The sequence below is a fragment of the Carcharodon carcharias genome, chromosome 7 (genome assembly GCF_017639515.1).
Source record: "Carcharodon carcharias isolate sCarCar2 chromosome 7, sCarCar2.pri, whole genome shotgun sequence".
Taxonomy (NCBI): Eukaryota; Metazoa; Chordata; class Chondrichthyes; order Lamniformes; family Lamnidae; genus Carcharodon; species Carcharodon carcharias.
The window spans coordinates 36,832,777-36,850,230 of record NC_054473.1 but is presented as its reverse complement, the minus strand read 5'-3'; the positions used below and the strand labels follow the sequence as shown (position 1 = coordinate 36,850,230).

The following is a 17,454-nucleotide window of genomic DNA, read 5'->3' as shown; positions in this document are numbered from 1 at the left end:
AGTAACCAACACACCAGTCCCATGCTCACTCTATCCTATTGAGCACATAAAATGTGATTTTGCTAACCAATTATTCTAAAGGATGTATACATAATTATATTATCCAATCAAAATTAAAACACGTATGCAAAGACCTTGGTTCTCACAACTCAAGCCTGTTTGTGTTTCATCAAAGCCCCCTCTTTGGCCATTGTATGTCTTCCCATATCTAAGCTAAAACTATCTGCCCTTCCCTTTGTGAGAGGGGAGTACACTTAATCTAATTTAAGTCCTACTTTTGTCTCCAGTCTGACTCTCAAGGCTGTGCAATGTGCATCTGGTAATCTTCAACTCTTAATATGTTTAGCAGCCATGTCTGCCTGGAGACTTTAAGGGTTTTTTCAGTAAATTCTCACTTTTTTAGCATTTTTAATTTCCCCCTAACAGAAGGGAAAGATTAAATCAAGATAGAGCAGCAATTAAAAAAGTGTAATCTGGTGGAGGTGAAGATCAATGTCAATGAGGTTAACATTGAATAGAAGGCCGGATTAAAAAAAAGGAAATTGCTAAGGTTTGGTGTACAGCACAATGGTTCCCTGGGATAACCTGAGGCATGAAATATTTTGAGAGATGTTCTCCTTCCACAAAACTAAAAATGAAGAGAAAATAAAATGAAGTAAAAGTGGGTTAATGGGGTGAATTAGTTGTATAATCTGTTGAAAGATAATGAGACTTACTTGCTAATGGAAAAATCTTGAGAATGGATGAAAGTTTTTTTTTGAGACTGGCCAAATATTGTTGGAGAGGTGAATATCATCCTTTTAATGTACAAAAAGTAGATAGCAGCAGGACTAAAATCGTGTTGGGCCTTGACTCAGTGATCTATCATTAAAGGTCCACCTATTCTGACTTTGGGCAGAAAATCTGGTCTGTTTTGTGTTTAAAAGGATATTTGAAGGTCAGTTTGCAACTGGAGACAGAGTCTGTTTTATGTATTCTTATTGAACCATTATTTCCTTCGTAGACTTCTGAAATTATCGAAAACGTGTTATAACCTTATCCTGCACGCTGATATCATTTCCTCTTCTAAGCTTCTTGCAGTTTTCATGAGTCCATAAGTAAGGGCTAAAATTGAGTTGGGGGCAAAATTTGTTCCTGAACATTATTTACTTTCTTATGCATTATGGTCAGATTCTACACAGGATGATAGCAGAGTACTCTTTGTATGGATTTTATGATTATGAATTAACAGAAGTAGATAATATTCTATCTACTATCATGGAATAGTCGAATGTTGATGGCGTTTCCCTTCTGAAACTTTATAAATGTATATTTTATTTGTAATGTTTGGAAATAATTGTAAAATGTTACAACAGTGTGATTATGATACAAATGCATGATATAATGGATCCTGTGTTGTGTGCCTTCAACACATAAGGCATGAGAAAAAATGTAAAAGCAATGCTTCACTCACCGTATAATTGGAGCCGAGAGCGAATTTTAAATATATATGTAAAGTTTTGCTTCCTGTTGAAAGTATTGTAAATGATTAGACTTGACACTGTGTATTAGGTTTAATTTTTTTATATTTTGTGCAGGATGAATTAAAGTTTTAGAGATAGAATTATAGGATGTTGTACACTGCAAAATTGATCACAGTTCTTTAAAATATTTCATTTGACTCTTGTTAGGTTCATGTGGGCTCGATGAGACCCACAAGTGTGGGCTGGCTGAAGCTCAAGAGTGCAAACCCCAAAGACCATCCAATTATTGAACCAAACTACTTATCTACAGGTGGTCTATTTTTTCTATTTTACAGTCATAATAAATTACTGTTCTTTTACATTTGTATAATGGTTAACTAAATATGCTGATGTGACATCACTTTTTTTTGGTAAAAAAAAAGAGCTGGTTTTACTTGAAGATAGCCAGCTTATATCATGGTTTCCCCAGTACTGGGTTGCATCAATGGCTGGAATTTTCCAGGCCCTTTGGGGATGGGCTGACAGATGGGAAGGCTGGCAAGATGGCACAGGATGGTGGCCTGATGTCTTGCCACTGCTATGCATCTTGAAGTGGTGGAAAAGCTTACAGAATGTGGCGGCCGCTCAAGAAACCTGGAGGCCTCCCAGTAGGCCCCAGGGAGAGGACCCTAACCCTGCCTCCTATCCCCAATGACAATGGCTGCCCCGCAACAGTGATGTTGCCAGAGCTCCACGATGCGCCCCCCCCCCCCCCCAAAACCACATTACGTATCCCTGGCACTTGAGGTGCCCTCTCCTTGTAGCTGCAGCTTCATAAATGATTGTTAAGCTGCCAGTCCCCTGGACCCCAGGCATCACCACCTGCCAAAGCTGGGCTACCTCTTGTATTCGGCCCTGGCAGTGGAATGTCTGCCCCCTTGCCAAAATTCAGCCTAATGTTTCAATGTAAAGCAATTCTTTTTCTGTTTGCAATTTTTACAGAAAAGGAAGCCTTAGTTGCAAAATTTTGCTCTTACAAGACAAAATATATTAATTCAAAAGGAAATAGGCTTCTCCTGTATTTGTGTTTTATTTGCGCCAAATTACTTTTATTTAAATGAGACAAGAATTAAAACATTGTTCATTTTGCAGAAACTGATGTCCTGGAACTTCGTCAATCAGTGAAGCTAACTAGGGAAATTTTTGCTCAAAAGGCATTTGATAAGTTCCGTGGTCGAGAGGTAACACCTGGCAGCCATGCACAGACGGATAAGGAAATCGATGCTTTTGTGAGAGAAAAGGCTGATAGTGCCTACCATCCATCGTGCACCTGTAAAATGGGCCAACCATCTGATCCTATGGCAGTTGTTGACCCTGAGACTAGAGTTATAGGGGTGGAGAACTTACGGGTTGTAGATTCTTCTATAATGCCAAGTGTTGTTAGTGGCAACCTAAATGCCCCCACAATCATGTTGGCTGAGAAGGCTGCTGACATAATCAAGGGATGCCCAGCACTCTGTGACAAGGATGTTCCTGTTTATAAGCCCAAATCTTAGACATTCAGTAGTACAAAGGTTTTAATTTTAAATACTCCTATTACACAAGAAAAAGTTAATTTTTCTTCGCCAGTGAAAAGATAAATAGAATATTTAAAATCATACTTAATACAAGGAGAAAACCTGAGTACTTGTTAATTACCTGTTTGATACAAAATTTCTTGAATTCACCCTAGTTTTCTATTTTGTATGTTTTTTTCTTATTTTACTTTATTAAATTTTCCTTCATTGTGTCAATTACAAATTAAACAGCAGGTTTAACTTAATATTATCTCTGATGTTATGAACAAGGTTGAACCCCAACTGAAGTAATAAGGATTTTGGTCTATTTATGCATCAGTTGTGCATATTCCACTGTAAGATTGCATGTGCAGCCACATGTTTATGGGGAGTGATGCGGGTGCTTGTGGTTGTGTAAAACGTTTCTTTGTTGTATCAACTATTTAAAGTGAAATTTACCTTTTTAGTTGAAGTATCACCTGCTTATTCATTCATGTTTAATTTATGTTGATTCTGAATTGTGGTAAAGTAAAAGCTACAAAAGTGAGATTTTGTTGGTTCACCATGAGGATCGTAACAGGGGAGAATGGGAATGAATAATGCTATAGATTCCTCAGCCAGTGGTTACAATATGACACATCAACATAACTTTGTACAATAGCAGAATTTCCAGACTCCACAAGGCAAATTATACAGAGGGCCTTTCACATTGGGTAGTAGACATGAGAAATTAAACTCACTTGCAATCATTTCCAAACTATGATCAAATAATTAATTTACTAGCCACATAAAATGAAAAACTGCCATCATTTCACCAAGAATAGGATAGGACAGTGTGCTGCCTGTTCAAGAACTTTCTGCCATGTCTGGGTCAAGTGATAATGTTTCACCACCTGTGCTAAATGAGCCTTCATTCTTACTTCTGCTTTTTGTTTTTTTTTCTCTCAGCAGCAACATGTGTTTCCAGCATGTGAAAAGATTATATTGCTATTTTTCTTTTGTGTGGTTGTGTTCGCATTATATCCCCTGCAGTCCATCTTTTTGTGAGTTACTTTGGTCCTATCCAAGAGGAGCCTGCAGTCAGTGTCAGCTCATGGTCTCCATTTATTGCTGTGGATGTATTCTATAATTGAGATCCTTGATACTTGCCCTCTGCCCTGCATCTTGGGAAAATGTGATACATGGGCTTGGATTTTCTGTGCCCACCAGCGTTGGGCGTGTTCAGTGGCATGAGCAGACAATGTGGCATGATCAGTTTCACAATGGCGTGAAACCAGTTTGCAATCGTCCGCTCAGCCCATTGATGGCGGGCCGCATTTCCTGTCATTGGACATCGGGAACCTCATTATAATACATCAGCATATTATAAGGCCAGCCCGCAGGATTCATCCCCCTCCCACCCTGGATCGTCTGCCCACGTTGGCGGGAAAACACGCCGAAGTGTTTCACAACAGCACATAAGCAACGTAGACTTAGCAGGCTGCACTTCACTCAGTACTTCAAGGTTTGTTTTCCTACCTTGCTTCGGTCAGCACTTGCAGTCATCAGCACCAGGCTTCACAGACAGCAGCACGTTACTTTTAGGGGGGGCTCACCCTATACCTACCAGATCAGCCATATGTGGGTGGCTTTTCAATGGCTGCACTGCAAGGTCTTGCTTGGGGAAGGGGGAGAAGTGGCCTCAGGCAAGGGAAGAGGCTGCAGGATGAGAGCGGTACTGGGGAAGGGGAGTATCCCAGGGCGTGTGTGTAGGGGCACATGTGCAAGTGACCTCAAAATGGTGAGGGCTGAGGAGACAGCCTTCAGAGGAGATGAGGCCACATAGAGATGTGAGGGTTTGCGAGAGTAAGTGGTGATGTCGCTTGAGCCGGCAGTGAGTGTGAGATGCCAGTGAATGTGTGATGGCCTTGAGTGTGAGAGTTTAGAGGGATGAGATGTTTGCCTTACCCTTTCTGAATGGATGAGATCATTCATCCTCTGTCTGCATTGGATGGCCAACGTCTTCTGTGCACCTTTGGCACTGACTACTGCTGCCACCACCTGTCATTGCTGGATTGGTAATGCCGCTCTCCGTCCTACAACCAGAGCTGGGGTAGAGGACATCACAACAGGCTTCCACAGCGTCAAAATGGCATTCCAGTGATGTGTCATTAAACCTGGGGGCTACAGTCTTTTTGCCTTTTGTGGACATCTCCCCTGCAGTAGTCCTGGGCTGGAAGCACTGAGATGTATGCGCATGTCTGGACTGTAAATTTGGCACCCACTGCAATGAAGCGGCGAGATGATGGCGCCAGGCAAATGAGAGCCCGCCTAGCATGGAAACGGCATGTTTCCCAGGAATGCACAAGCAATATGGTGGGTTTGGGAAGATACAGCGTGAAAACCCGCCATTGTGGTCGGTGCGTAAAACATTGTTTTACCCGCCCGCTACCACACAGTGCAAATCTGGGACGATTCTGCCCATGCTCTCCACTTTTTCAACATCACTAGGTTAGTCACTTAAAAATGAACAAATTATCTGGTCATTTACATGATTGCTGTGTAAGGGACCTGACTGCACAGAATGATTGTTACTTTTGTCTACATTGCAAAAGTAACTAAATTGGAATGCTTTGAAATGTCCTGAAAGGGTAAAGTGTGCTATAGAAATGTACGTTGTTGCTTTATCCTAGCCAGAAGTTTGTTAAAAGCCTGTTTTTTTCAGCTTAGGAGAGAGATTAGTAGAGAAATTCAACTCTCAGTTTTGCACTTTGAAGTCTCAACTGTCTCGCCTTTGGCTCTCCATTCACTACTACATTTCTGCATCTACTGATCCACATAACCACACCCTCATCCCCAGCTTTGATGCCCTGATCCCTATTAAAACCATTACTCTCTCTCACCCTGATAATTATCCCCTTATCTCTGCTCCCTTAGGTCTAAGGACCAAGACTTGTTTATATTCATTCTTGGGATGTGGGTGTCACAGGCAAGGCTAGCATTTATTGCTTATGCATAATTGCCCTTGAAAAGGGCTACCTTCTTGAATTGCTGCAGTCCATGTGCTGTAAGCAAACCCACAACTGCTGTTAGGAATGGAGTTCCAGGATTTTGACCTATTGACAGTGAGATAGCTCCAAGCAAGATAGTTCCAAGTCAGGATAGCGTGTGGCTCAGAAGGGTACTTGCAGGTAATGGTGTTCCTAAACACCTACTGCCCTTATTCTTCAATATTGCAAAGGTCATGGGTTTGGAAGGTGCTGTCAAAGGAGACTTAGCGAGTTCCTGCAGTCCGTCTTGTAAGTGATAAAGACTGCTGCCACTGTTCGCTGCTGGTGGTGGGGAATGAACTTTTAAGATGGGGGTGGGGATGCCAATCAAGTGTCTTACTTCATCTTAGTGGTGTGGAGCTTCTTGAGTGGTGTTGAAGCTGCACTCATCTAGACAAGTGGAGAGTATTCCATCTCACTCCTATAGATGATGGATAGACTTTAAGGAGTCAAGAGGAACAGATAAGCTGGACGGCTTGTTTAATCATTCATCACAAGATGTAGCTGCACCACATAAAGCACTATTGGGTCCTGGTCTTGTTTGCCAAAATTGCTCACTATTCTAGGATCACCCAGGAGTGCAAGGGTGATCCCGAATTTCTATTCTTTCCTGCAAACCTCTTGCTTCTTTTCTGTCTCATCCCTCTTACCTTCAACTGCAATGTGAGAAACTCGTGGACTTTTTAGTCACTAAGATTGAGACCATTTGTTCAGCTGCCACTTCCCTTCCCTTAGCCTACCAGAATGAAATTCCACAAAGGTTTCCCCTTCCTCAGCACAGAATTTTCATCTTTCTTTAGTTTCATTGCTATGCTCTCTCCAAGCTCAACTTGTCTATATGACCAACCTTTTGCTCCCTTGACCTTTTTCCCAGTAAACTGCTGACCACTCAACTTCCCTTCCAGGCCCCATGTTAGCTACTAATGCTCCTCTCTCCTCAAATAAACCAAGCCTTGATGCTTTTGTGCTTGAAAATTACTCCACATCTCCCACCTCCCTTTCCTTGCTAAAGAGCTTGGATGTGGTATTGCTTCCCAAATATGTGCCCATCTTTAACTGTAAATCCAATCAGATTTCTGCCCCTCCACAGAACTGAAATGAGTGTTGCAAATAACAGCCTGTGTGACGATAACAAAGGCACACTATCCTTCCATTCCTTCTCGGCCTGGCCTTAGCCACTGACAATGATGACGCCATCTTCCTCCAATGGTGGTCCACCATCGTCCATTTGGGTGAGACTGCATTTGCCTGGTTCCATGCTTATCTATCCAGTTGTAACTAGGGAGTCGCCTGCAATGACTTTTCTCTGCATTTCCACACTGTTGCCTCTTTGTGCCCACCAAAGATCTATACTTGGTTCCCTATTTCTCAACTCTATGCTGCCCCTCAGTGATATCATACAAAAACACATCAGTTTCCTCATGTTGTTGATGATACCCAGCTCTACCTAACCACACCTCGCTCGACCCCTCTACTGTCTCTAAATTGTCTGACATCCAGTACTGGATGAGCAGATATTTCTTCCAACTAAATATTGGGAAAACTGAAGCCATTGCCTTCGGTCCCTGCGGCAGACTCAGTTACTTAGCCACTGGCTCCATTCATCTCCCTGGCATTGTCTGAGGTTGAAGCAGACTGCTCGTAAGCTTGGTGTTGCACTAGATCCTTACGTGAATTTCCACCCAAAAATCCGTGCCACCATGAAGACTGCCTATTTCCACTTCCATAAGGGTATCACCAGCCTCACCTGCTCAAACCTCATCTATGTCTTTGTTAGCTTCAGATTTGACTATTCCAGTGGACTCCTGACCAGCCTCTCACATTCCACCTTTCGTAATCTTGAGGCCATCCAAAACTCTATTTCTACAGCAGAGCTGTTTAGGAATGTCTTGATTTTAAAATTCTCATTGTTTTCAAATCACTCCATGGATTCACCCCTCCCTATCTAACCCTACAAATTTCTGTGCTGTTCCAATTCTGGCTTCACGCGCATCCCCAATTTTAATCACTCTACCATTGGCAGCATTCTTTCAGAAGCCCTCGACCCCAAGGTCTGGAATTTCCTCCCTAAAACCTCTCCATCTCTCTAACTTTAAGGCTGTCCTTAAAACCTACCTCAAACCAAATTTTTGGTCTTTGGCCAAATAGCTCTCTAGGTGACTCAGTGTCATATTTTGTTTCATAATGCTCCTGTGAAGTACCTTATGATGTTTTGCTAGATTAAAAGGTATTATATAAATACAAGTTGTTGTTGTAAAATCATCACACCTTCAAATTTCACATCATAATCTGCTGTGCCCCACACCACATTAGCTCAGGTGACTTATTTTAGTGATTCAGGACACTCACCCAAAATAGAGATATTGGGGCCATATGCATGTGGAATTTAGGGACAAATGGCTGGAGCATATATCATGCATGCTCCATCTGCTTGCACCAGGCTTGACAGCGTAACTAGAAATCCTTAAAGTGGCCCCTGGAAGCCGATGAAAACAACTGCAAAAATTCAGTTTTTATGTGCCTGTGTAAAACAGCATTGTCCTCCTGGGCTCACAAAAAATCTCCAGCCATACTAAATTAAACCAAACAGTATCTTTTCAATTATGCTTTACTTTTAATTGTCTTTGTGCATCTTAACTTACAAGTAATGTTCACCAACATTTGAAGTAATAGTGCTTTGTAGCACATAGTAAAATTCTGGGAGGATTTTGAATCACTTGTTTATTTTGTGGAGGGTTTAAGGTACCCATGCATTGTTTAATTAGGGCAATTATGTTTGGGTTGTACATGCTGTAACTTGAGTTAGGCAACAACAGATGCCCTAAAGAATATCAGATGTGGCAGGCATGTCAGAACAACGATTGTACTGGAGCAAATCTTACAAGAACTATAATCTTGTAAAATGTGTACAAAATAGTTTTTGTATTTTCGTGAAAAATACATTTATAGTTATCTACTGTGGAGGTACAGCAAAAATTATTTTTTAAGGATTAAAGTGAAAGTACAGAAAGAACCAGACTCACCTATAATTTTCACAGTAATAACAGTTCAGTCTTGTCTCGTGAGAAATTAACAATTTTACTTGGGTTCAATGCCAATATATTTTCAACGTACTCTTACAGAAATATACACTGTTGTGTATATACATTTCCAGCACTATGGTATGGTGGTATGGAAAATACACATACAGACTTTACTGTACCATACGTACAATCACAAAATAGTACAACCTTATAAACTGAATATACAAATACCATACTACACAAAAGGCTTACTTTGTACAAAAATAGTCATGAAGGTTGCACACAAGGAAAGAGTTGTGCAATCATAGGTTGCCTTACCACCATGCTGGGTATGAAATAAAAACAATTTAAAACCCTATGTATCCCTGACTGAGGTAAAATATCTTGCTTTAGTTCTTGTTACTAGTAGAATATACAGAAGTGTTTAAAAATGCATACAGTTTAAAAGATTCTAGTGACTGATACTAATGATATGCCTGCAACTGAAACAGGCCATCATTTAAAATATATATTAAAAATTCTGAAAATGTACATAGCAAAAAAACAGCATCTTCAGATAATTCAGAAAGACCTGCTCTGTGACGTATTTTACCCATTGGAAAAAAAGTGTAATACCAAACTGAAAATACTGATGCACATGCTGATGAAATCTCATTTGAAGGAGTGTCACTGAAGGAACCTTACCTTGGGATGCATGCATTTATAGCCCTAAGCAATATGTTGAGAATGCTAATAATCACATTAACAGAAAGCTACAGCTAACCTCAGTGGCTGACAGAATTGTACATCTTGTCTGTAAGTTCCTTCTGCCATGAGCAATTGTATTAAACAAGATATGCAAAAATCAGAGATTGTGTTATTGAAACCATCCAGATTTTTAAAAAACTGAAAGGAGCCGCTTAGATGATTCAAGTTGAAATTTATCTCAAATGGTTTTGCTTCAGTGTGGTAAAGTAGCTTTCAGTAAAATGAGTGACGCAATAAAAACTCTCAATTGCTAAAAGTGATTTAGAAAGAAAGATGGAGATGTACTAAAGTTTAAAATGCTTTTAAATATTTGTCATTCCAAGTAAGAGTGCAAGTAAATCATCTTTGCATATCCTGTGTAAGGTTAGGTTTGTATTTTACTTTAATTAAAAATGACTTGCCAAAGTTTTCCTTTGGCTCCAGACTTCACACAAAACTCTAAAGTTAAACTTGCATCATACACAAAGAAAAGGCAGCTCTATCAGTACATTTACTTATGAATTTGTACCTCTATTAAAAAATAACAGTAATCTATAGAATAAGTGACAGTAATTTGGAACCATAAATATTGCTGATTATCTGTTACAGTACCAGGATTACAAAATATAGAACATCTCTTTACAAATACAAATTTGTTATCTGTATGTTACAACCATATACAATTTCTCTACTTTGCAATTGAAGAAAACTAGTTTTTAAGCTTTAAATTAACATTGTTGAAAGTAACACGAATGCCATAACTGTTTCCAATGTAGATTGGCCATCATTTTCTTAATAGTCAGAAAATTAGCCTTTCCACAGCAGCAGCTGATGCAGTAAGACAAAAATGATATATCCTATGTAAACTCACAAAATATTAAAAAAGCTAGTTTTCCACCCCCACCCCCCAAAAAAAAACTTTTCTCAGATCTGCTGCAGGATTTTAAAGAGCTGTTCAGAATGGTTCGTATTTGCATGAAAAAAATTGACAGAGAAAAGATATGTTTTATAGTTTAAAATCTTTTGATATGCCAACACTTGCTCAGTCCAAGTGTATTTCTGAGGTAATGACATCTGTCATATTTGATTGTCATCACCTTTATAATAACTTTCCTTTTAACTGTATGCATCATCACAGAAATAATACACTGCTTTCTTCTCACACTGCAAGTTGTATGACATTCTCACTGAGAAAAACTCTGTAGCCTTGGATGGTAAAAATGTGGCTTTACTTCATCATTAGATTTTTCTTCTTGGTCCTTGCGTGCTAATTAGATTTGGTTCATGGTAGGATGTACTTCTTTCGAATGACCAAGTTCTGATCCGATCACTCTGCTGTACTGAAGGACAAATCCAGGAGGTTATGTGATCAGAGTGCCATCAATTAGGACTGTTGCACCATCACTTGGAAGAAGCTCTGTTGGTCACTTGATCTAGCTAGTGCCGTAAGAATTCCTTGACTGTGGGGCACTTGCTTCATTTTTCTATAAACGAGTCTTCCACAGAAAATGCTATAAAGTAGTGATGCATATCATTTCATCACCTAGGTCCTCTTCATATATCCCAATGTCTGTTTCCTCATCACTGTAGCCAGGACCATAATCTTGTAGTTCATAGTCATGCCTGTTTTTAATAGGGAACATGTCTCCACTAGTTCCATTATGAAGATTGCCATTTAATAAATTGCTTGCTGCACTTTCCATTTCATCAATAGTCATATCACAGGCATCTGCAAGTTCATGTTTAGTAACTGAAACAAATTTTGGATCTTTCGCATATTGTCCTAGACCTTCTGATATTAGAACCTTTTAAATTGGAGCAAAATAACATAATTATTAACCTTAAGAACCATACATTATTTTTATATAGAAAGTTGCATCAAAGTAAGCATGTAGCCAGCTAAATTACTTGTTTTCTAGTGCATTTTAATAGCACCCATGATAATTCAAATTAGAACTACCCAGAAACTCAAAACTGAATTAAAATAATTGGAACATTTGTCAGGAAAATTTTAATGTTTAATTGTAATTCTCTGATATGCCAGGTACCATTTCCTGACTGGCAATCCACTCCCAAACTGTGTTAAACCAACATCCAAAAGGATGTGGGACAATTCCCAGTAATACCTTTGCCTTATATTTTACTACAGATAGTGAGCAGAAAGGGCCTATAATTTCCCTTTAAAGTATAGTTGAGACCAATAACTTGAAATATCAGGAATTTTGGGCAAAACCTATATTTTTCCATTTCATGATGTAGTGCATTGGAACACTAACCTCTGTGGATTTTACTAAAGAGAAAGTATATTCCACTGAATTGAAACAAATTATCAGTGCTTTAAATATTAAATTGTATTGTCTATCTCCCATTAAAAATAAACCATATCATAAACAAAATAACATGTTAGAGCTATTTTTAATAGTATTAAACACTAGCAGAAAAGCAGGAAGTAATTCCTGAACAGCCTGAAAGCTTTTTAAATTGGAAGCAATTGTAACACCTTAGAAGTAATTTGACAAGAAAACAACTATATTATATTTATTATATATCATTCTTCATAAACAAAAGAAAGGTTCTGCATTTCAACTGGGAAATTACTGTCCCAGTAAGGCTTTTAATCTGTTTCACATCTGACTCATCAGTGTGTGTGTTCCATTGTCTCTCGAACCTTTCTTGATGTGTATTTTACGTGTCCTTGTGCTATTTTGAAGTCTGGGTTAAGTCAACCTTTGAGTACTGAGCGAGATACGGAAAGATATTTTCTGGTTTTTTGTCTTTTTAACTATGACATTTTACCTTGGAATCTTGTCTGAAAAGACAAAATAAAGCCCCTGTTTAATGCTAGTTAAGAATCAGGTGGTTGAGCTGCAGACCTCCCTGATATTGCTAGTGTAAAACCCCATCAATTGTGCTGGTAATCGCCCATTTTCTCTGCACTATTTCTAGCCCAAGGCCTATTTAAAGCAAGAAGACAGTTCTTAAAGAAAGGATGCATTCTCTGCTTTCAGATTTCATGGAAACGTTGAAAATAACTCTATAGGTTGCAATGTGTTGTAAGGTTGCCCCTAGGTTTTACTTGATACCTTCCTGTAGTTCCTACTTTTGCAGGTCCGGAGCTGACTTGGATGAATATCCAGCAGGGCTGGACAGATGTGGCTGAGAAGACTCTGCTAGCAGTATATCCCAAAGCTCTGGGTTCAATGTGGGATTCAATGACCTCAAGAGCAGCAAAGCCAAGCACATCCATTTTCTCCCTCAACAACAACAGAAAAAATTCCTTTCAATCCCTCCCCAACACTCTCAACAAATTCCCTTGCCTTAAGTGTCAGCCTTGGCTTAGTTGGTAGCACTTTAGCCTCTAAGTCACAAGGTTCTTGGTGTTAGTCCCATTCCAGGACCTGAGCACAAAAATCAAGGCTGACGCTCCAGTTTAGTACTATGGGAGTGCTGCACTGACTTGATGCCATCTTTCAGATGTGATGTTAAACCATCCAACCTCTCAGGTGGTCATAAAAGAGCCCGTGGCAGTATTTAGTAAAAGAGCAGGGGAATTATCCATGGTGTTTAGGCCGATATTTACCCTTAATCAACATCACAAGAACATATTATCAAGTCATTGTCACAGTACAGAGATGAGGGTATATGGGGACCAACAGGGAAAGACAAATGCGTCCCTCAAAAAAGCAATTACATCAGGCATTGGAAGGTCATGGCTTAAAGTGTGAGGAATCCATTTCCAGCCAATGTGGTGTCATCTCATGTCACCACCATTCTGCAGTCCACACTGAAGAGTTTGCCCATATCCAGGGATGCTGAAACAGGGTCCTAACACCAGGAGTCAGTGTCACCAGCCTTTTGGAACCTTGGTGGAAGCTCACATGGCTGCCATGGGGCTTCTGAGAACCAAGTGTCCACCTTGGACAGATTGGTGGACCATATAGTTGAGGCTTTCTACAGTGTGCTCTCCCTGTTGCATAGTGCTATTGTCATTGGACTGGTAATCCAGAGACCCAGGGTAATGCTCTGGGGACCTGGGTTCGAATCCCACCACGGCAGATGGTGGAATTTGAATTCAAAAAAAAAATCTGGAATTAAAAGTCTGATGATGACCATGAAATCATTGCCGCTTGTCTTAAAAAAACCCACCTGGTTCAATAATGCCCTTTAGGGAAGGAAATCTGCTGTCCTTACCTGGTCTGACCTACATGTGACTCCAGACCCACAGCAATGTGGTTGACTCTTAAAATGCCCTCTAAACAAGATCAATTAGGGATGGACAATAGCGTCACCCACATCCCATGAACAAATAAAAAAAAAATCAATGGAAGTGCTGGTGCAAGCCCCACAGGAAAGACAGTGTTGCTACAGGAGGAGTATGTGTTAATCTTTCTCATGATCCTTACATGTCTGCTCCTTGCCACCTTTTCAACCCCTAACCAACACAGTGCCAGTAAGGCAGTTGGATCAGGTGGGCCTGGCAGTAGCTGAAGTGCAGTTATGCAGTCAGACCATGAGTATCTTGAGCATCCCAACGTATGTAACAGCAGGCTTCTACAAGTTTTGCTGAGGCCACTAGCAAGGCAAGTGAACCTTATAATAAAAAAGGCACCATGATTTCACACTTGGGTGTGAAATAAATTCAAGGGAATTATTGTGTTCAGAATGAAATTCATCACCTTAATCATAGTGGCACTTTAGTCTGCATGGTGCTTTTATAGCAGCTTTCAAGACTATTATCAGGATGTCACTGAAGTAGAAGTTAGTTTAATGAATTAGTTCTTCAAAACAGGATTTAAGGGAACGGTGAAGAATGTAACAAGGACTATAAATGCAAAAGGGGGCTTTGCGTAACATTTTAGGGCAGGAGATTGAGCAGGTCACTGGAATTGCTGTGCATCTACCTCCTCCCTCATATGCGTTGCTTTAAAATAGCCCTCCTTCACTTTCATCTTGGTCTTCCTCATCCGATGAGGACTGCTGCTGTTCCTCCTCCAATTTTAATCCTCCCTGTATGACAATCTTTTGAAGAATGCAGTTTACCAATGTGTTGTGGGGGACCCTTGTGGCACATATTGTAGGAAGGCACTGGACATGTCTAGCTAGCTGTGTTTCAACAATCCTATATTATAACAGAATCTTTACAGTGTGGTAGGAGACCATATGACCCATCAATTCCAAACCGGCTCTCTGAAAGAGCATTCTACCTAGTCCCACTCCCCTGCCTTATCCCTGTAACTTTGCACAGTCTTTCTTTCAGATCAATCCAATTCCCTTTTCCCGATCGAACCTGCCTCCACCACCATCTCAGAAAGTTTGTTCCAGACCCCAACCAGCCTCTGGGTGAAAAAAAATTTCTTCACATCACTTCTACTCCTTTTGCCAATTATTTTGAATCTGTGTCCTTTAGTTCTTGATGCTCTTGAGTAGGAAAAGTTTTTCACTATTTACCCTGCCCATACCGCTCAGAACCTTGAATACTTCTATTAAATCTCTTCTGAGTCTTCTTTTCTACAATGAAAACAATTCCAACCTCTTCAATCTATCCTCATAGCTGCATTCTTTATCCCTGGAATTATTATTGTGACCCTCCTCTGTACTCTCTCCAACGCCTTTACATCCTTCCTGAACTATGGTGCCCAGAACTGGACGCAGTACTCCAGATGAGGTCTAACTAGTGTCTTACACAAGTTCAACATTACCTCCTTACTTTTGTACTCAATACCCTTATTAATAAAGCCTGAGATACTATATGCTTTATTAACTTCTCTCTCAACATGCCCTGTCATCTTCAATGACTTATCTACATGTACACCAAGATCCTTCTGTTGCTGCATCTCCTTTAGAATTTCTCCCTTTAGTTTATATTGTCACTCCATATTCTTCCTGCCATAATGAATCACTTTACACTTCTCTGCATTGAACTTCATCTGCTACTTGTCTGCCCAATCCACCAACATGTCTATGTCATTTTGAAGTTCAAGACTAGCCTCATCATAGTTGACGTTTCCAATCTTTGTATCATTTGCAAATGGCAAGACTCATACAGTGGTGGTCCTATGCCTTTCAATCTAGGTTGAGGTTGAGGATGTCATGAGCTTGTCTCCCAGCAGTTATTGACTGCAATGGAAAACAAGATACTGTAGTTAGGGTGTAATGAGACTGACTGGATTGCTCTATAAACAACTGACATGGACTCAATGACTTCCTTATGTGCTGTAATCAATGGAGGATTAATCTGCTACCGCCTGTTTTGTGCCCCAGCTAATATTGAATTTCACCCCTAAGGAGGCTGATGGTATTATCCCAGTACAATGCTGCAGGATTTCTGCTACTCATGGATTGTGCATGCCTGCAGTGTGAAAAGCTGGCCTTTGGTAATAATGTGATGTGATAGCATAATACGCTAGAAGTGTGCCAAGGTCAAGGAGCAGGTTATCTGGCTCCGTCTTGTCAAACACTGCTGGCTACCATTAAAATTATCTTGCTACTGAAGGAAGGTTGAAATAGTTGGAGCAAAGATGTTATTGTAATACCATGACAAAACTGGAATTCAAAATATGCTCCGGTTCCTCCATTTCAAGCTATAACCATGCACATGACACCTGATTAAATTTACTGCTCCCCATGCAAGGTGGTTCATTATTTTAAATAGCTAAATATTTAACCTCTACCAAGATGTCCACAAGCTGAAACTACAAAGCTATTATGCATCTTTGTCTCAGCTGGGTGAATGTCAGCAGATTTCAAGCCAGCTCACTGAATGAAGCAATAATCAGCAAAAGATTCCGGTGGGAGGCAAAAACTAACATATTCCATTTCATCCGATTTAAACAGACCCTTATGCTGATTAACCATTTTCTATTGGTGGAGGTCATACAGAAGTCCTTAGTGCCAGCAACTCTACATTCTCACTTGAAGGATGATGTCAGATACACGGATTAGAAAGGGATAGTGAAAAAATGAAAACAATATCTTGTACTACTTTGAAAATAGATTATTTTTCATCATTCTTGAACCTCTTCATTGCATATCGTATAAAACCAAAAGGTTCAATACTTACAGCTTCTACCAGACTGTCTGCACTCCCTCGTTTTTCATAGTACCGTTGTAGAAAGTTGTTAGGAACAGCTAGATTTGTTGGGGAATAGATTTTGTAAGGAATGTCAACATCATCGGTATACCAAGAGCTCCTGCTCATTGAGGGAAGGCTACCATTCATGTTTTCCCTGGATTCAACACGATCCACACGGATCAGAGGTGTGTAGTATGGGGAGCGTTCTTTGCTGGGTGGTGTAGCTGGAGGTGTTGCCCATGAACGTGTTGACCGTGCTGGTGAGAGCCTTCTACTTTTGTAAGAGTCCATTCCTGCCACAGCCATAACCTGTTTATTCATGCAGGGAAAAATGAATGGTACAACTATAACTGCAGAATCTATAATTTTCGATAATTGTTCACAAAAATAAACTAGAATTTAAGTTCAGTAGGTTGTCTTCCAGTCAATTTATGATACATTGATTATAGTGACAGAAAGAAATTTCAAGAACTAACAGCCACTGTAAATTAATGAAGCAATTAGTTCTGAATTTATATTCATGCAAGCTATACCTCATTCCAGTGCTGCTCCTAATTTTTTTTAATTCATTCATGGGATGTGGGCTTCGCTGGCTGGGCCAGCATT

General features: G+C 40.0%; 2 protein-coding genes across 3 annotated transcripts in view; one reads left to right on the top strand and one right to left on the bottom strand.

The window, feature by feature from the left end:
• The window catches only part of chdh (choline dehydrogenase), a 55,703-nt gene extending 52,158 nt beyond the window's left edge, over positions 1-3,545 (top strand). For both annotated transcript variants that reach the window (XM_041190872.1, XM_041190873.1), the window contains exons 7-8: positions 1,671-1,773; positions 2,595-3,545. In XM_041190872.1, the coding sequence (XP_041046806.1) occupies positions 1,671-1,773; positions 2,595-2,998 (507 nt within the window). In that variant the 3' untranslated portion in view covers positions 2,999-3,545. The remainder of the gene's footprint in view (positions 1-1,670; positions 1,774-2,594) is intronic.
• Positions 3,546-11,287: 7,742 nt separating this feature from the next.
• LOC121280566 (voltage-dependent L-type calcium channel subunit alpha-1D-like) overlaps positions 11,288-17,454 on the bottom strand; it is a 676,393-nt gene continuing 670,226 nt past the window's right edge. Inside the window, exons 48-49 of the mRNA XM_041192702.1 lie at positions 16,837-17,157; positions 11,288-11,581 (exon numbers count right to left, since the gene is read on the bottom strand). Coding sequence (XP_041048636.1) covers positions 11,288-11,581; positions 16,837-17,157 — 615 coding nt within the window. The remainder of the gene's footprint in view (positions 11,582-16,836; positions 17,158-17,454) is intronic.